The sequence below is a fragment of the Balaenoptera ricei genome, chromosome 2 (assembly GCF_028023285.1).
Source record: "Balaenoptera ricei isolate mBalRic1 chromosome 2, mBalRic1.hap2, whole genome shotgun sequence".
Taxonomy (NCBI): domain Eukaryota; kingdom Metazoa; phylum Chordata; class Mammalia; order Artiodactyla; family Balaenopteridae; genus Balaenoptera; species Balaenoptera ricei.
The window spans coordinates 74,209,829-74,230,576 of record NC_082640.1 but is presented as its reverse complement, the minus strand read 5'-3'; the positions used below and the strand labels follow the sequence as shown (position 1 = coordinate 74,230,576).

The window sequence follows — 20,748 nt, the reverse complement described above, 5'->3', positions numbered from 1 at the left end:
AGAAGTATTCAAGTAATTACTAAGAGATACTAGAACAGTAAAAGACAAAGCCTCCCTTGAATACAAAATAATGAATGAAGAAGGAAAGTGATGTGGTGAAGTAGCAGGGTGATGGGGATGGAAGGAAGGATGGTGGCATAAGTGAAAATTCTAAAGTAAGGGTAAGTCATCTAGGGTTGTAATTTATATTTTTTAAAAAAGTAAAAACCAAGTAGTATGGACTAGTTGAAAGGACTTGATATATTAAACTTCCTATTAAAAAATTTCTCCAACAAAGATGTATGGTTAGTTATGGCTGATCTTAGTGTAAGAGCTTAGCTGCAAAGGAAGACTTTCTGCTTAACAAAACATATCCTCTATGCCACACTGCTGCACAATGTATCAAGTGAAATGGCTGAACAAAACATGAGGGAAATAAGCTACACTTAAATTCTCTTTACTAGAGTTTGCAAATTACACTACTTTGACATATGAAGAAAAATCACACAAAATTTGCATTTCGATTTTGAAAATGAAGATATTTTTGTGTGGTGGAACAGGCCTGAAAAACATCATTGCAGTTCAAATGTCCTTCCACTTTAGAGGGTAATTTTCTAACCTTTTGTGAAAAACTTTGATGTATGTACTAGGTATAGTATACATTCGGCTCAGAACTCAGAAAGCTCTAATCAACATAAACCAAAAACCTCTCACATTTTTTTCAAGCTAAAAATGATGTTTGAGATTAAATAACAGGAACAATAAAAAACTAAAAGGACGAAGAAAAATTCAAATGAAGAGTGAAGTACTTACCAATTTGGCCAGCCCTGACTTTAAAAGGAACATCCAATTCACTCTTCAGAAGAAAGAAAAAAGATTAAAGAACATCTTAAATTATTAAGCCCCCACCCAAATCACCTTTCTATCATCATTTAAATACACAATCATCTCTAAGGAAAAACAAAATAAATTTTCTATATTTGAGTAACTCATAAAGGATATGTTTCTCAGCTGAAAAAAAAAGTTCTTATTAACTTACACTTGACTTTAAAGAAAGAATTCATAAGAGAAGCAAAATTATAAATAAGAACAACAGAAAAAGAGTCTGTAGTTAAAGAAAGTAATTGGGTAAACTGGTTAGTTGTTTTAATAAACCAAACCAAGCCAGATGGAAATTCCATGAATTTTTAAAGTAACAGATGGACACTGCTTATGTGAAATACTAAAAGGAAGAAAAAGGAAGATTCTTTTCACTTAAATAAGTTGAAAACAATAACTGAACAACAATCCTCTCTCAAGTAAAATATTCAGTAAATGAATAAACAAATCTTAAAAGGCAGATTCCCAACATATTATCTACCATATTAGCATTTACTTTAGATAAGTTACTGACAGGTACCAATCAATAAGGATGAACTTTCACTTATCTAGATTCCAAATCACTGGAAAGTTCAAATAACTTTTTTATTCACAGAGTACTAACCAATAACTGATATTCACAATGTTCGCTTGAGTCTTTAAAATAATTAAAAATTCAACCAGTCAGAATAGCCTTTCTGTTAGGTGTACCTTACATGCTAATACTATGGAAATCTGGCAACTTAAATACATACTTTAGGTAAGAATTAACCAATCAATTAAAAATTAACTAAAAAATAAATAAATAAATAATTAACTAAAATAATCAATTTACCCACTCATCTGATTACTCAACTATTCTAAGTAAACAGAAACTGAAGAAAACACTAACAAATTTTGACAATAAACCTTTTTTTAGACCCAAACAAAAAATCCTCACTGGTAATGAGAGAGCAGCTCTACCCTCCAGGGGTTGGGCAGGGGAAGGGGACAAATAAATTCAAAGGTCTTCATATCATACAGGATACCAATGGAAAACTATACACTTCTATAAGTGTGGTCTCACACTCATTTTAATCTCCTGAAATAATTTTTCACACAAAATAAATGTAAAGAACCCATATCAAAGTAAAACCTCACCAAGCTGGATTAACTGGGGAATGGAGGCTAGTTTGAATTAATGGAGAATATAAATTACAAAATAATTTATTAGATTTAATCATAACCAAAATTCAAATTAGGCTAACAGAGTTCAATCTGTCATTTAAGTATATTAGATACCTATACTCTGCAACCACAATTCTATTTAGACTTATTATCTTCTAAAATATTTTCGTTAAGTAGAGTAAAAATAGCCTTTATTCCAATCTCTAGCAATGGAACCTTAAGTTCTAAAATTTTGGATAAAATTTTTTAAATTACAGCATCCTATATAAAGGGAGGGAAAGAAAATTTAAATATTTTGAGAGTCCACTACTTGCCAGGCTCTACTTTTTATTTTATTCAAGCCACAAAGGCACACAAATATTATACTGTTTTGTATTACTAACTTTGTTCTAAAGATGATTAAACTGATGCTCAAAGAAATTGAGTAACTTGCCAAAAGTCACACAGCTGGTCAAAGCCAGAGCTACCACTCAAACCCAGGTCGGCCAGAGTACAAGGTCCATGACCTTTCCACTATGCCAGTAACAAAATAAACTGTTACTTCTTGAGTTCTACTCCTAGATCTTCAACATCCAAAACTGGCTTCCATGAGACCAGTCATGGGAGAACTTTGTGTATAAGGCTCTCCTTAATTACACAGTTCATCATGTAGAAATTCAACCAGAGGTCAAAGCTAGGATTATAAAACATAATGTAGGTTAATTATAAATCTGACCTACTGATTAAAGAATAAACTCATTCTTAAGACATTTCATAAACTCAAATTAAGTCCAAGAGGCTAAAGACAAAGGGGGGTAGGGATCTTGGAAGATGGGGGAGTATTGTTTTCAGCTCAATAGTAAATGACCCAAATTACTGTCTAGAGCTAGATTCCAAAAAAATCTATTTTACCTCTTAACACTACCATGGTATTACAAGGCTGGACTGCCAATATATTTCCAAAAAATACAATTATTTATTAGATACATTGTTAAAATAAAGCCCTTATTTACCTGAAAACTATTTAAAGATAATTCTGAAGAAAACTATTTCATTAAGACAAATATCTACTACAAAGCTATACAGTCAAATATATAAAAGGGAAAAACATTATTATTTTCCAAGAGATACTATTTCGATCATCAGGAAAAAAAATTTTTTCCTAAATCTTTAATCTCAGATTTTCCTAGAGCAAACAGTTTAAAAAGTAATCCTTCGTTGTGCGACTCAATCACTTCATCTGGCACCTGGTACCAGATATCTAGTAACCAGGGTTTCCTTTAGCTTACCGAATTAACTGAGTAGTCAACATAGTTAAAAAAAAAAAAAAAAAAAACTTACCAGAGCATTTTCTTTTATTTGTAGATTATCTAAAGCCACATTACCTTTAAAAAATAAAAGACAAAAATATGAAGTTAATACACCAAATAGTATACCCTGTCTTAATGCAAAACCAAACACTATGACACTATGCTAAATGCTAAGAAGTGAGCAAAGAAAACTTCAAGAACTTAAGAAGCTACTGGCACAAAAGAGTTGCTACTTATAGACAAGAAGTATTAGTTGTAAATATTTTAGGTTAGCCCAATGCAAAACAAATTACAAAATAGTTAATCAGGCTAACACTTAATGAGAAGTTGAAACACACCACTGTAAAGCAATTATACTCTAATAAGATGTTAACCAAAAAAAAAAGAAGTTGAAGACTTTCAGACTAAAGAACTTTAGAACAAAAGAAAGTATCCATCATTTTTAATGATTAAGCCAAAATCTCAAAAGAAGGAAGTAAAGAGGTGACTATTATAACAAATCAAATATCCTGTAACCCAGGATTCTTTCCTTAATCACGGTGTCAGTGAATATGTTCTACAAGACAACAGTGTTAATCTTTTAAAATTTCAAACATCCTACTTTCCCAGTAATTATTGTTTATGCTTCTAATATTCTTTCATTAGTCCAACTTTTTAAAAGTCTATTCAGATATTAAGTTATAAAAAACTAAAGCCACAATGACATGATTACATGACTCAAATTTTAAACACTGCACCTATATGTTGATACACAATATGTAAGTATTCTTGCTTACATAAAAACTTAAGCAAAAGAAAAAAGTTTTCATTTCACTTAAAGTCTCTAAAGATTACTAAAACTAAAGTTTCAACACTAAATACAAGTATAAATTATGCAGTTATGCATTTTCTTAATCACTCATGACACATTTATTTTTTAAGAAAATACTATGCTTCTTATAAACAGATAACAAACAACTACAAGACTAGATAGTAAAATAATCACAGCTGTTATTGCCATATAATAAAGTTCATTTCCTTTGTATAAGCATATTGTAAATTTCCTAAGATAAACTTAAAAACTTCAAAAGGAAAGTAAGAGGTAAGAAGCCTCACAAATGGGAAAAAAATACTATAACATAATAATAGGAAGAAAGCGTCTACAATATACTGCAGAGAAATTAAAACCTGAAGTAGGCAGTAACTTCAGAGTCAAAGAGATAGATTAAAAAGTTATTTTGGAGATAGCCACATCCACCACAGGGCAGACAGCAGAACCAAGAAGAACTACAGTCCTGCAGCCTGTGGAAGGAAAACCACATTCACAGAAAGATAGACAAAATGAAAAGACAGAGGACTGTGTACCAGATGAAGGAACAAGATAAAACCCAAAAAAAAACAATTAAATGAAGTGGAGATAGGCAACCTTCCAGGAAAAGAATTCAGAATAATGATAGTGAAGATGATCCAGAATCTCAGAAAAAGAATGAAGGCAAAGATCGAGAAGATGCAAGAAATGTTTAACAAATACCTAGAAGAATTAAAGAACAAACACCTAGAAGAATTAAAGAACAAACAGAGATAAACAATACAATAACTGAAATGAAAAATACACTAGAAGCAATCAACAGCAGAATAACTGAGGCAGAAGAAAGGATAAGTGACCTAGAAGACAGAATGGTGGAATTCACTGCCACAGAAGAGAATGAAGAAGAAGAATGAAAAGAAATCAAGACAGCCTAAGAGACCTTTGGGACAACATTAAACACAGGAATATTTGCATTATAGGGGTCCCAGATGGAGAAGAGAGAGAAAGGACGCGGGAAAATATTTGAAAAGATTATAGTCGAAAACTTCCCTAACATGGGAAAGGAAATAGCAACCCAAGTCCAGGAAGTGCAGAGAGTCCTAGGCAGGATAAACCCAAGGAGAAACATGCTGAGACACATATTAATCAAACTAACAAAAATTAAAGACAAAGAAAAATTATTAAAAGCAACAAGGGAAAAATGACAAATAACTTACAAGGGAACTCCCATAAGGTTAACAGCTGATTTCTCAGCAGAAACTCTACAAGTCAGAAGGGAATGGCACTATGAATTTAAAGTGATGAAAGGTAAGAACCTACAACCAAGATTACTCTACCCAGCAAGGATCTCATTCAGATTCGACAGAGAAATCAAAAGCTTTACAAACAAGCAAAAGCTAAGAGAAATCAGCACCACCAAACCAGCTCTACAACAAATGCTAAAGGAACTTCTCTAAGTGGGAAACACAAGAGAAGAAAAGGACCGACAAAAACCAACCCAAAACAATTAAGAAAATGGCAACAGGAACATACATATTGATAATTACCTTAAATGTGAATAGGTTAAATACTCCAACCAAAAGACACAGGCTGGCTGAATGGATACAAAAACAAGACCCATATATATGCTGTCTACAAGAGACCCACTTCAGACCTACAGACACATACAGACTGAAAGTGAAGGGATGGAAAAAGATTTTCCATGCCAATGGAAATCAAAAGAAAGCTGGAGTAGCAATACTCATATCAGATAAAATAGACTTTAAAATAAAGAATGTTACAAGAGACAAGGAAGGACACTACATAATGATCAAGGGATCAATCCAAGAAGAAGATATAACAATTATAAATATATATGCACCCAACATAGGAGCACCTCAATACATAAGGCAACTGCTAACAGCTATAAAAGAGGAAGTCAACAGTAAGACAATAACAGTGGGGGACTTTAACACCTCACTTACACCAATGGACAGATCACCCAGACAGAAAATTAATCAGGACACACGAGCCTTAAATGACACAATAGACCAGATAGACTTAACTGATATTTATAGGACATTCCATCCTAAAACAGCAGATTACACTTTCTTCTCAAGTGCACACGGAACATTCTCCCAGACAGATCACATCTTGGGTCACAAATCAAGCCTCGGTAAATTTAAGAAAACTGAAATCATATCAAACATCTTTTCCAACCACAACGCTATGAGATTAAAAGTCAATTACAGCGGGAAAAAATGTAAAAAACACAAACACATGGACGCTAAACAATACATTGTTAAATAACCATGAGATCACTGAAGAAATCAAAGAGGAAATCAAAAAACACCTAGAGACAAATTACAATGAAAACACGACAATCCAAAACCTATGGGATGCAGCAAAAGAAGTTCTAAGAGGGAAGTTTATAGCAATACAATCCTACCTCAAGAAACAAGAAAAATCTCAAATAAACAATCTAATCTTACACCTAAAGGAACTAGAGAAAGAAGAATAATCAAAACCCAAAGTTAGCAGAAGGAAAGAAATCATAAAGATCAGAGCAGAAATAAATGAAACAGAAACAAAGAAAACAATAACAAAGATCAATAAAACTAAAAGCTGGTTCTTTAAGTAGATAAACAAAATTGATAAACCTTTTGCCAGACTCATCAAGAAAAAGAGGGAGAGGACTCAAATCAATAAAATTAGAAACGAAAAAGGAGAAGTTACAACAAACACCACAAAAATACAGTGTCATAAGAGACTACTACAAGCAACTCTATGCCAATAAAATGCACAACCTGGAAGAAATGGACAAATTCTTAGAAACGTATAACTTTCCAAGACTGAACCAGGAAGACATAGAAAATATGAACAGACCAATCACAAGTAATGAAATTGAAACTGTGATTAAAAATCTTCCAACAAACAAAAGTCCAGGACCAGATGGCTTCACAGGTGAATTCTATCAAACATTTAGAGAAGAGCTAACCCCCATCTTTCTCAAACTCTTCCAAAAACTTGCAGAGGAAGGAACACTCCCAAACTCATTCTATGAGGTCACCATCACCCTGATACCAAAACCAGACAAAGATACTACAAAAAAAGAAAACTACAGACCAATATCACTGATGAATATAGATGCAAAAATTCTCAACAAAATACTAGCAAACTGAATCCAACAACACATTTAAAGGATCATAGACCAGGATCCAGTGGGATTTATCCCAGGGATGCAAGGATTCTTCAATATACGCAAATCAATGTGATACACCATATTAACAAATTGAAGAAGAAAAACCATATGATCATCTCAATAGATGCAGAAAAAGCTTTTGACAAAATTCAACACCCATTTATGATAAAAACTCTCCAGAAAGTGGGCACAGAGGGAACCTACCTCAACATAATAAAGGCCATATACGACAAGCCCACAGCAAACATCATTCTCAATGGTAAAAAACTGAAAGCATTTCCTCTAAGATCAGGAACAAGACAAGGATGTCCACTCTTGCCACTATTATTCAACATAGTTTTGGAAGCCCTAGCCACGGCAATCAGAGAAGAAAAAGAAATAAAAGGAATCCAAATCAGAAAAGAAGAAGTAAAACCGTCACTGTTTGCAGATGACATGATACTATACATAGAGAATCCTAAAGATGCCACCCGAAAACTACTAGAGCTAATCAATGAATTTGGTGAAGTGGTAGGATACAAAATTAATGCACAGAAATTTCTTGCATTCCTATACACTAACAACAAAATATCAGAAAGAGAAATTAAGGAAACAATCCCATTCACCATTGCAACCAAAAGAATAAAATACCTAGGAATAAACCTACCTAAGGAGGTAAAAGACCTATACTCAGAAAACTAAGACACTGATGAAAGAAATCAAAGATGACACAAACAGATGGAGAGATATACCATGTTCTTGGATTGGAAGAATCAATATTGTGAGAATGACTATATGACCCAAAGCAATCTACAGATTCAATGCAATCTCTATCAAATTACCAATGGCATTTTCTACAGAACTAAAACAAAAAATCTTAAATTTGTATGGAGACACAAAAGACCCCGAATAGCCAAAGCAATATTGAGGGGAAAAAAACAGAGCTGGAGGACTCAGACTCCCTGACTTCATACTATACTACAAAGCTACAGTAATCAAGACAATATGGTACTGGCACAAAAACAGAACTATAGATCAATGGAACAGGATAAAAAGCCTGAAGATAATCCCACACACCTATGGTCAACTAATCTATGACAAAGGAGGCAAGGATATACAATGGAGAAAAGACAGTCTCTTCAATAAGTGGTGCTGGGAAAACTGGACAGCTAATGTAAAAGAATGAAATTAGAACACTCCCTAACACCATACACAAAAATAAACTCAAAATGGATTACAGACCTAAATGTAAGACTGGACACTATAAAACCCTTAGAAGAAAACATAGGAAGAACACTCCTTGACATAAATCACAGCAACATCTTTTTTGATCCACCTCCTAGAGTAATGGAAATAAAAATAAACAAATGGGACCTAATGAAACTTTAAAGCTTTTTCACAGCAAAGGAAACTATAAACAACACAAAAAGCAACCCTCAGAATGGGAAAAAATATTTGCAAACGAATCGACAATGGATTAATCTCTAAAATATATACACAGCTCATGCAGCTCAATACTAAAAAACAAACAACCCAATCAAAAAATGGGCAGAAGACCTAAACAGACATTTCTCCAAAGAAGACATACAGATGGCCAAGAGGCACATGAAAAGCTGCTCAACATCACTAATTATTAGAGAAATGCAAATCAAAACTACAGTGAGGTATCACCTCACACGGTCAGAATGGCCATCATCAAAAAGTCTACAAACAACAAATGCTGGAGAGGCTGCTGAAAAAAGGGAACCCTTTTACCCCGTTGGTGGGAATGTAAATTGATACAGCCACTATGGAGAACAGTATGGAGGTTCCTTTAAAAACCAGAAACAGAGCTACCATATGGTCCAGCGATCCCCCTCCTGGGCATATACCAGGGAAAACCATAATTCAAAAGGATACATGCACCCCAATGTTCATTGCAGCACTATTTTCAATAGCCAGGACATGGAAGCAACCTAAATGCCCACAACAGATGAATGGATAAAGAAGATGTGGTACATATATACAATGGAATATTACTCAGCCATAAAAAGGAATGAAACTGGGTCATTTGTTGAGACGTGGATGGATCTAGAGACTGTCATACAGAGTGAAGTAACTCAGAAAGAGAAAAACAAATATCGTATATTAACACATATATGTGGAATCTAGAAAAATGGTACAGATGAACTGGTTTACAAGACAGAAATAGAGACACAGATGTAGAGAACAAACGTACGGACACCAAGGAGGGAAAGCAGTGGGGGGCGGTGGTGGTGGGAGGAACTGGGAGATTGGGATTGACATATATACACTAATATGTATAAAATAGATAACTAATCAGAATCTGCGGTATAAAAAAATAAATTAAATAACTTAAAAAAAAAAAGTAAAAATAAAAACCAATTCAACAACACCAACAACAAGTTACTCTGGAGGCAGAATTGACAAGATGTCATCACTGACCAAATACAGGAATAATACAGTAGTCATGGAAAACTGACATGGTTGAGAATTGGGAAAAAATCCTTAAAAAGCATTATGTGTATAAAAATTATATAAAGTGGGAAAATATTCCTGGGTTTAATTCTGTCAGACAGCGAATTACAAAAAATTACAATTGGGAATTCTACTCAGGCCTAAAGAATTGATCTGCACATAAGCTAGTGCATATTTGAAGGAATCCAAACCAATTTAACACGATCTGAGACCATACGGAGATTTGTAAACTTGCTCATGAATTTTGATTGTCCTACCCATTAATTTTCAACTAGTGGGTCAAGGGTCACCAGGAGTGCTCACAAGTAACCTGCAGTAGATATGAAGCATTTTCTAATAATTATTAAGGCACTAACATAAGTACCCCCATAAAAAGCACACTTTCTGGGCTTCCCTGGTGGTGCAGTGGTTGAGAATCCGCCTGCCAATACAGGGGACACGGGTTCGAGCCCTGGTCTGGGAAGATCCCACATGCCGCGGAGCAACTGGGCCCATGAGCCATAATTACTGAGCCTGCGCGTCTGGAGCCTGTGCTCCGCAACAAGAGAGGCCGCGATAGTGAGAGGCCCGCACACCGCGATGAAGAGTGGCCCCCGCTCGCCGCAACTAGAGAAAGCCCTGGCACAGAAACGAAGACCCAACACAGCCAAAAATTAATTAATTAATTAATTAATTTTTTAAAAAAAAAGCACACTTTCTACTGCAGTGACATTCTCGTTCTTTAATGAAGTAATAGATGGTATTTAACATGTGAAATACTGAAAACTACCAATATGGCTAACAGAGCTAAACAAGTATATTGAGAAAGGCAGATTAAAAAACAGTAATGGCGATTATTGCTAGGAGGTAGAATTAAGAATTTTTTATTAATGTTCTTCAGTATTTTCTAGTTTTTACAATAAAGAGGTATTACCTTCATGTTAAAAACTATTACACAAATTGTAATATGAAATGGGGAAACAAAACAAGGTAAATTCTAATGTCAATATGACCTCAATATGTTTTATATAAATTCTTCCTATTATTTACTATTTACCTTCTCTACAGACACATAAAAAAATCTATTTCTACTACTTAGAGTCCAGCAAACAAATGCATACTTCCTCTCTGAAAAATGTGAATGTTATCTAACAAACAGTAAATATAACAATGAAATAAGAATGATGCGGTCTATGAATTATTTGCACTGAAGGAAGAGCCACTAGTCCTAACACAAAGAAAAGGGGAGGAACAGCAGTGTATTTCTGATTAACACCAGGGTAAAAGTGCATTCATTCATTCAACCAGTAGATGCGTGCCTTATTTAAGTAAGGCACTGGGCTAAGAAGTACTCTTCCACTAAAATGCATGCTTTTCTGAAGATACAGAAAGCAGACTCCCTCCTAAATATCAACCATCTTATATTTAACTCAATACTAGGGAAAAAGTTAAGATTTAGCTTTCCATTTCTATTCAAGATAACATAATGCTATACACATGCAAATAACTTTAATAACTATAATCAGATCACCCTGGGCTAAGAACACACAGAGGCCATAGGAAGTTCCTGAAAACCTAGAGGAAGGGTAAATATGTGTCCAATATTTTAACAATAACCAAAAAAAAAAAAAAAAAAAAAAGGCGAGGGGAGAATGACTAATAATTGGAGATGGAAAGACTTAACTCTGCCAGCAAGGAAGGCACTAAAGCCAATCCCACAATCAAGTGTCCCTAATCCCATGAATTTCTAAAGAAACCAAGGTGAGAGACAAGTAGAGAAGTTCTGTGAAATGATTTCCTTCTACGATGGACTGGCCAGCCTAAAGGATGACAGCAAGCAATGAGTGTAGTCTGGCTTCAGAAGACAAAGTATCTGATTTTTAACCCTGTATGATACTCATAAATAAACAGAAACATTTTGGATGAGCATACATGACTAGAGTCACATATACAGTTTCAAAGCTAATCTTGAAGGATATTTTAACAAGTATCTTAAAAAAGTAAATCCTGGATCAAAATTTATCTAATAATCTTTACAAATGAACCAGAAGAGGGGAATGAAAGTAAATCCATTAAATTAGCAAATAAAACCAAGGCAAGCAGAGTTGGAGCCATCTCAGAAAAGTTCAATAGAAAAAGAAATGGTTGCTAAATTACAGAAAATAACAAGGTTAGCATATTTATGAATAAGAATCAAATGGTACTGGCATAATTTGGAACAAGCCCACCTCAGTCCAAGAATGGCTTTTAAAACACAAAATGGCCTACAAAATAAACGCAAGAAATATAGTGCTGATGTTAAATACCTCCAGTCAGAAATAACCTATCTGAACTTTCACAGAAGTTTCACTACACCTTTCTTACGGCACTTAACACTTAACTATTTAAATCCCCAACCTGATCATAAACTCCTTATTGATTCTCCTCATAGTAGGTACTCAATAATAAGTCTTGACTCAATTAATTAGAATGCATATTGTACTGAAATACGAACGACTACAATAAGAACATAAACCTTTCTACTTTAGAAAACACTTTCAGAGCTATTACACTACTTGATCCTCACAACCTCCTGGTGAAGGAGGAAGGACACAGAAAGAAACTGGGGCTTAGAGAGCTTAAGTGACTGGCCTAAGAATACTATGTCAATGTAGTAAATGGTTATCCTGATGCAAGATTATGCATTTTCTGTTAACTAATTCTGGACGCTTTTCTTCGAGTGCTGCTTTCAGTTGGTCTTATTGGGAGCAGTACTTGTTGAAATTAATCGTTTGGTTTTCCGGAAGGAGCTCATAATAGAGGACTTCTTCCAATCCCACCATTACACAACATCACCTTCCTTGGACGAAGACCAGCCTTTGGTGTGGTTGGTGGTGGTTCATTTCGCTTGCCCCATGATCTCTTCAGTTCCATATTACTATACAGAATCCACTTTTCATCGCCCGTCACAATTTGTTTTAAAAACGGAACGTTTTCATTGCGTTTCAGTAGAGAATCGCACGCGGAAATATGGTCAAGAAGGTTTTTTTCACTTAACTTAGGTGGAACCCAAATATCAAAGCGATTCACATAACCAAGCTGGTGTAAATGATTTTCAACGCTTGATTTGGATATTTTGAGTATGTTGGCTATCTCCTGTGCAGTATAACGTTGGATGTTCTCAATTATTGTTTCCATTTGATCGCTATCAACTATGGAGCATCGTCCAGGGAGAAATCTCCAGAACGAAACTTCGCACACCACTTTTGACACATTCGATCAGTCACAGCACCTTCTCCATACACTGCACAACTTTTTGTGCATTTGTTTCATTTTTACCTTTCTTGAAATAATAAAGCATAATATGCCGAAAATGCTGCTTTTTTTCTTCCATCTTCAATATTAAAACGGCTACACAAAAATTCACCAATTTTGAAAACTCTTTTTTTAAATGCATGCTGATATGAGAGCTGTCACATCTAATCTAACAAAATTTTTTCAAATGAAGTTAAAGAACTAAGTGCTACTAGAGCCATCTTACAGAAAAAAACGAACAAACCTTTTGGCTCACTCAATATTTAACCCAAATTAACCCACCTAGACTCATTTTAATAGGAGTTCACAGTAACTTTATCTTGGGAGGGGAAGCTAAGGGAAGGAGAAGAAACAACTGACTCTCACTCTTCCATTTCCCTATTGAAACAGGAAGTTTTGGCAAAGAAAGGTGGAAAGCTGCCATGTCACCACTGAACTTTCTCCTTTTGAAGTACATTTCAGGGCTTTCATAAGAGTAGTATGGCAGAGCCTCCTAGCAGAATGGTTACCCAAGTACCACCTTCCAGCTCTATTTGTAGAAAAGAGGTGAAATTTTAATTTATGATACTATTCAAATATGTGGAAAGTTGTTTTCAATAAAATTTTAAAGTGTTGTTTTAAATAATGATAACTAAGCCTAAGTACATTATAATATTGAACTTTCTGTTGTTCACTTTACATACTATAGGACAAGCTAATAAGAAATGTGGCTTTCACTACACCAAGTGTTTGCTGGGAGGAAAGGAATAAAAAAAAATTCCTCAATAAAAAAAAAATTTAGATACTGCTATGTTTTATGGATCAAGGTAAAAAGAAGCAAAGAGGTCTGTTTTTTCTTGCATTCTCAAGCTGCCCTTCGACTATCTGTTAAGACTATATATATAGATTTGGATTAGCAAATAATCAGCATGAGGCTGAAACTTTTTCTTGTCGTATTTCATGACTGGCTCTCTGCTCACTGGTACCGAGTGAAGAACAGAAAGGAAAGAAACATGATCTGACTACCATTTCTCACCATGAATGCAGAGCAAGTGGCAGTACAACTTAATGAAGGAGCTCACGCTGCTCTGGCCTTATTCAAGTCACAGAAGTTCAAAGCGAGAAGAAATGACCTTGCCTCACCTTCTCATTTACAGGTAAGAAGCTAGTGGTCACTGGTCAGTGACTGCCAAAAGCCAATGAACCAGGCAGTACTGGATATGTAATTAGATCCCAGGTTTCCTCCTTCCTTATCCTGCTGCTCCAACAACATCTGGCAGCTGATGGAAAAGTGTCAGGGGTGGAGTGTAGGACAATAGGGTAATCAGCATGGGCTCAGCCTGGTTTGCAGAGCTACAAGCTCTGAAGGCACTCCACCTGGCTCCTAATCCTACTGGTGGCCAGCAGGTCACCACAGGCAACTCTTGCATCCAACACATCACAGCCTCTATGTATATTCTACCTGTCAAATGGAAGTGAGAGCAGCAGAATTCTGAACGGACATCTTCTGATGACTTTTCACAGTAAATGACTTTGAAAAATCAAACTGACAAAGGTTCTACATTGCAACATTCCTACTTAAACTAAATTGCAAAAGATTTGGTGTTTCAACATACCTTTTCAAATATATGTTACTCTTAAAACAATTAAATCCTGGACACTCCAAAAATAGCTAAGAGCTGCGCAATTTATCTCCTGGTACCAGTCTGTGGGGAACAAAAATCTAGATAAACCTTGTGACCTGCATAGGCAGCAACATGCCCACCAGGCATTTTTCTGAACCTCTGAAAATCTGACTGACAAAATAACTGGCAGATAGTATAAGTACTGTAAGTGTAAACTCATATGCAAATAGTTTTTTTTTCTTTAAAGAACAATTTTTGGAAAGTAAGATATTTTTAGATATGTGGTGTTTAGACACGTGGTGTTAACTCTACACAAAATTATCACACTGCAGAATGTGAAAACCCTGGAAGAAATATACTTATGAAAATACAGGCATACCTCATTTTACTGCACTTCACTTTACTGAGCTTCACAAGCACTGTTTACAAATTAAAGGTTTGTGGCAACCCTGTCAAGCAAGTCTACTGGCGCCATTTTTCCAACAGCATTTGCTCACTTCATGTCTCTGTGTCACATTTTGGTAATTCTTGCAATATTTCAAACTTTTTCATTATTATTATATTTGTTATGGTGATCAGTGATCTTTGATGTTCCTATTGCAAAAAGATCACGACTCATCAAAGCCTCAGATGATGGTTAGCATTTTTTAGCAATAAAGTATTTTTTAATTAGGTATGTACATATTTTTAGACATAATGCTCTTGTACACTAAAGAGACTATAGTACAGTATAAACATTAACTTTAATATGCACTAGAAAACCAGAAAATTCATGTGACTTGCTTTATTTTGATATTCACTTTATTGCAGTGGTCTGGAACCAAACCCACAATATCTCCAAGGTATGCTTGTAAAATAAAACAAGCAGGCTGGTTTCCATCACTTGGCTATGTTTGTGTATCATCACTATTACTGTCAGTATTAACAATTTAACAATTATAATTACAAAGGATTTTCACATGACTTATCTTACAAACACAGAGTGTTATTTCCCCATTTTAAAAGGGGGATAAGGAAACTGAGGCTTAAAGAATTAAAATTTTTCTCCCATGTCCCACAGCTAGTAAATAATTTTTCATTTTTCTACAACAGCAAGAATTTTTAAAAAATCATTATGCTTAAATCACTTTTAAAAATACATAGGAGTTGCTTGGCATTAAAAAATCTTTAAAAGAATAAAAACAAGAAAAATGATAAAGTTTTCTTTTTTCTTTCTTCTCCAATTTAAAGCAATATCGACAGTATACTTCCTGATTCTAGACATTCCAATAATTTTCCCCATCCTTCTCACTCTGTAATTTTTTGTTTATTCTGGATTTCATTGTGAATGCCTATATATATATGAATATATGCACAGCACGTTTTTCAAATTATGTCAACACATTTTGATTTCTAAAACTACTTCCTGATATCATCCAAGCAAAGACTATGCATTTTTACTGATATGATACCAAGTCACTTCTTAAGACTTCTGTTTCTCTCTTAAGTTATAAATTTCATGAAGCATATAATTCCTCTAAGTCCTTTTTTACCTCCTATTACAACCTGTTCAGCACCTCCTATAAATGCAGAATACAATCTCAATATTCCCCTTAGACTACGGTTTCTCAACAAACATTTTGGGCTGGTAATTCCTTGCTGTGGGGAGCTATCCTGTGCACTGTAGAATGTAACAGCACTCAGGAGTTCGCCCACCAGATACCACAAGCACACCTCTCCCCACTGTGTGACAATCAAAAGTGTCTCAGACATAACCAAATATCCTCTTGGGGGCAAAGTCATTCCTGCTTGAAAACAACTGTCATAGGCTAGGCAAAAAAGTATCCATTTATCCCTTGTTTGGAAAGAATAGTAAGATCAGCTGTGTGAAATTTTTGCAGGTTGAATTATTCCCCTCCTCAGGATATGAAAATTTAACACGAAAAAAAACCTGAAAAAGCCAAACTCTATGACTCATAAACCTTATCTACTAAAGCAAATAGTTTTCAAGTAAGGTCATATAAAATTTTAAATTCTTTATAAAACTTGTCACCGTCATAGATGTCACAAATATCTGCTGTTTTCTTAAATAACTTAATAATCCCACTTGTTTACTATAAAAAGTTTAAGATACATTTCTTCAAAGAACAGAAATAGTCAACTCACATTTTGCCTTTCTATTTTAATGAGGGAATTAGGGTTATAAAGAAAATATCTGAGCAATAACTGTAAAAGCTCATGATTTATTGCTTCCTTTATGACTATCACAAAAATAAAAGGCAGCAAAACTTTACAGAAGCACAGCTATGGGCTGATAAACCTGATTAGACTTCCACTGGAGGCATTTCCTAAAAGAAATGGGTTTATTTGCTCTGGCCTATTGTAAAGTTGATGTTGGCATGGGCAGAATACTTTATTGTAAAAAAACAAAATAAATAGCAAGAAAAGAAAGTTTCCTTTCCTACACTTCACCAAAAAAGAGGGGGAAAATGATGTAAAGTTATTATTATGGCATTTTAATTTCTAACATGAAAAAATTCAAAATCCTCAGGCAGGATACTTCACAATTTCACAGTATATTTACAATTAGAATCACAGAGTATTGGCACTGGAAGGACCCTTAGATGTTACCTAGCCCAACCCCTAAGTCTTAAAGAAAAAGAAAAAGGAAAATAAGATATGGGAGGGAAGGAATCTTCGAATGTATCCATAAATTTTATTTAATTTTTAAAAATCTGAGATAAATAGGGCAAAACGTTTTAACTTGGGTAAGCAATTCTGAGTAGTGATTACATAGGAATATTATATTTTCTGGTATGATTTTTTTTTCTATTAAAGGTGAAATTAAGATGAAGAAATTAAGGACCAGTGAGATAAATGGACTGTCGAACACAACAACCTCAAACCCAGGTTTTTCCTAAATGCTAGCCCGGAGCCTTTTCAGATTTCAAACAGTGTTTACAAACTACAAGGAATAATTTGTATTATTAGACAGTAGTCTGAAGAAACACTTGATCTCTGCAGAAGGCACTGGCCCTTTAATTCCTTAAATGTCTCCTTTACTTCTCTTTCTCTTGCACTAAGCGTGAGGGGAGGGCATGTAAACAAAGTACGTTATTGCTGGGCAAACCACGCTGAACCAATAAAAAGATCAGTAAACTACTAAAAGCGGGCTCCTCCGTAATTTAGGGCAGCACAATTGCTCAATATATATATATATATGGTCCATATACGTAATTATAAATTTTAGGAGTCAGATTTTTTTTAAAAAGTAAAAAGAAATGGGGGAATGAATTTTAATGATATATTTTATTTAACCCAATATATGCAAATATTATTATTTCACTATGTAAGCAACATAAAAAATTGTTGAGATATTACACTCTTTCTCCTACTAAGTATTTTCAAAACTTGGTGTGTACTTTATACTTCTAGCACACCTCAGTTTGCACTAACTACGTTGCAAGTGCTCCTATAGTGGCTACTGTATAGGACAGACCGGGCTAGGACTACTTGTTGACTGAAATAAAAGCAGTTCCATCCACTTGAGTAGTTCTTTAGATTTCCCTCCAAAGCTGACAAAATGCCCAAAAGTCTTCTGCAGAGTGCAAAAGTATCCCCAATGTCCCCAAAGCTTAACATGTAAATGGTGCAAATAATTAATCTTTTTGAAGAATGGAGAAGCACACTACAGTCTACTTCTATACACAACCCCTAGGGTAGAAGAAGCATTGGTGTAAATTCTTCGGCGTGCAACCAAGCAGCACCTAATGATGATGCTGGTCGTGGCCTGAATTTCTCTCTATCGCTCCAAAACAAAATTGAAAGTCCTCTTCCTATTGAGAGAATAAGCAATATTAAGGGAAGCTATCACTTTCTCAGAAGTTCAAAAGTATTATGAGTAAGAATCCCTACCGACAAGTCTTCCATAATGATCCTCCCCTGCCTGCCGATCCTTTCGCAAACCCTGCAATCTTAAAGAGAAGCCAGCTCCTGCTCGCTATCAATTGCCAAAAAGATCACTGCGAAACACAATTTCTTTTTTCTTCTTCCTTGGTGCCACTTTGAACGTGTGAGGCCACGCAGCCATCCTCGCTCCACGCGATGCGGGAGCAGGGAGGGGTTCTTTATGCTTCGGGGCCAAAGGGGCCAGGCTGAGGGCAGGGAGAGGCCGCCCAAGGTGGGCAGGTGGGACGGGGCAGGGGCTTCGGCCTCAGGGACGCGAAACCCGGGAATCCCGGCAGCCCGGGCGGACACCCCGTGGCGGCGGAGGCCAGCGCAGGCCTCCCCACGCCCCGCACCTGCGGCCCAGGGAGGGGGCCCAGCCGAGCGCCCTCCCCGGAGGCGGAGTCTCGGGCGGCGAAGGGAGCATGGCCCGGGCTGGAGGCAGGAAGGGAGCAGCCCGCGGCGTAGGCCCCTCGGCCAGCGCCTGCAACCCCCGACAGCCCGCGGCCGCGCCCTCTCGCTTACCGCCCCAGATCCCCAGCTTCAGCTGGGACTTGTTCAGGTTCTCCACATAGTCCCCCAGGAAGCGGTTCAGCAAGTCCGCGACCACCGACTCCAGCACCATGGTGCCCAGAGGCGCGGGAGAGGGAGGACCCGGAACCGCCCGGCGCAGCTGAGGGCGGCGACCAACGAGGCGAATGACAGCACCCCCGGGCGCCGACCCGCCCCCGCGCCGCACCGCGCGTGACTCGGCCTGTGCGCAGGCGCACCGCTGCCGCCGCTGCTGCCGGGAGCGGGAGGTGCGTGGACTTGCCGCCGACTCGCGGTGTCTTGGTAGCCGCTTCCTGGGCAACCGAGGGTGGGCGGAGGAGCCGGTCCCCAGAGGAAACGGATGTTAGAGAAAGAAAAGGAGGAGCAGGAGTTACTGAGCACGGAGACATCTCTGTGGCCGCTGTGCTTCCCTGCTGTCGCCTTCTGTTGACCTCGGGTCCGCAGGGCTCAATCGTCCCGGCGGGAAGCAGCTCTGCGGCCTCGGAGCCGACCTTATGGGTGCCCGGCGCTTCCCGGGCCTCCAGTGCACCCTGAGCGCCTCCTAAGTAACCACCCTTTCAGGAGGGGAAAAAGGAGACGCTGCATTCTCCTCCTGCTACATATCAGCTCCGCCTAGCACCATCTCTCCTCTAACTTTTGCTTCCTGAAAACACACTAATAATTCACAAGTGGGAGGAGGAGGAACAGAACCGCATCATAAGATGGCAGATAGAATGGGAACTGAATGTGCATTTCGTTAACTCGTTCTTTTACTCCCTTCTGTTGCTAATTGGCTCTTAGTTAACTCATAAGCCACTTCTTAGTTACATACCTCGGTAGGGAAATAACAAAACGACGTAGTACTCCTTTTTTTCCTTTAGGTGTAGGTGTATTTATCTCTTTCAAGCAATCATTGAACTGTTTCTGGTGTGGCAACGCTTTGAAAGTGGGGCTTTTATAATGCAAGGACTTTCACGTTAGTAAAGTTTAGCTGCTCGTTGACAAGCCAATACTCTTTAGAGAACAGGACTTCTTTTTCTAAAATTTGTTTCAAAAAACTGTTGAGATACTGTAAACACACATTAACCTAAGAAATAATAAGATTATTTGTAGTCACAAGTTTATTAAATGCTTTGCTACACATAAGTCTGAAAAACTATGTGTGAATTGCTCTTAAACAACTGCTATGGACATTGTGTACCCCCAAAATTCATGTTAAAATTCTAACCCCTGTTGTCATGGTATTAGGAGGTGAGGCCTTTGGGAGATAATTAGGTCATTAGGTAATTAAGCAGAGCCCTCATGGATGGGATTAGTACCCTTACAAAAGAGACCCCAGAGAGCTCCCTCACCCCTTCGGCCGTGTGAAGATATAGCAAGAAGACAGATATCTATGAACCAGGAAGTGGGCCCTCACCAGACACTGAATCAGCTGGCACCTTGATCTTGGACTTCCTAGCCTCCAGAACTGTGAAAAATAAATTATTGTTTTTAAACCACCCACTCTATGGTATTTTATAATAGCAGCCTGAACGGACAAAGAGGATCAAAAAGAAAAATCATTCCTTAAATACAAAGTCCATTGGAGAAGAAAAAAAGTCAAAATGTCTACAATTGGTATTATGTAAAATGATGTAAAGGAAAAAACCAATACTAACCAGTACTGGTGCTATCAGTAACCACCTGCATCCTTTGCTC

The 20,748-nt window shown here is 36.8% G+C and overlaps 1 protein-coding gene across 4 annotated transcripts in view; it reads right to left on the bottom strand.

The window, feature by feature from the left end:
• VPS13C (vacuolar protein sorting 13 homolog C) overlaps positions 1-19,209 on the bottom strand; it is a 182,718-nt gene extending 163,509 nt beyond the window's left edge. For all 4 annotated transcript variants that reach the window (XM_059913129.1, XM_059913130.1, XM_059913131.1 and 1 more), the window contains exons 1-3: positions 19,045-19,209; positions 3,325-3,368; positions 793-835 (exon numbers count right to left, since the gene is read on the bottom strand). In XM_059913129.1, the coding sequence (XP_059769112.1) occupies positions 793-835; positions 3,325-3,368; positions 19,045-19,144 (187 nt within the window). In that variant the 5' untranslated portion in view covers positions 19,145-19,209. The remainder of the gene's footprint in view (positions 1-792; positions 836-3,324; positions 3,369-19,044) is intronic.
• Positions 19,210-20,748: the final 1,539 nt, after the last annotated feature.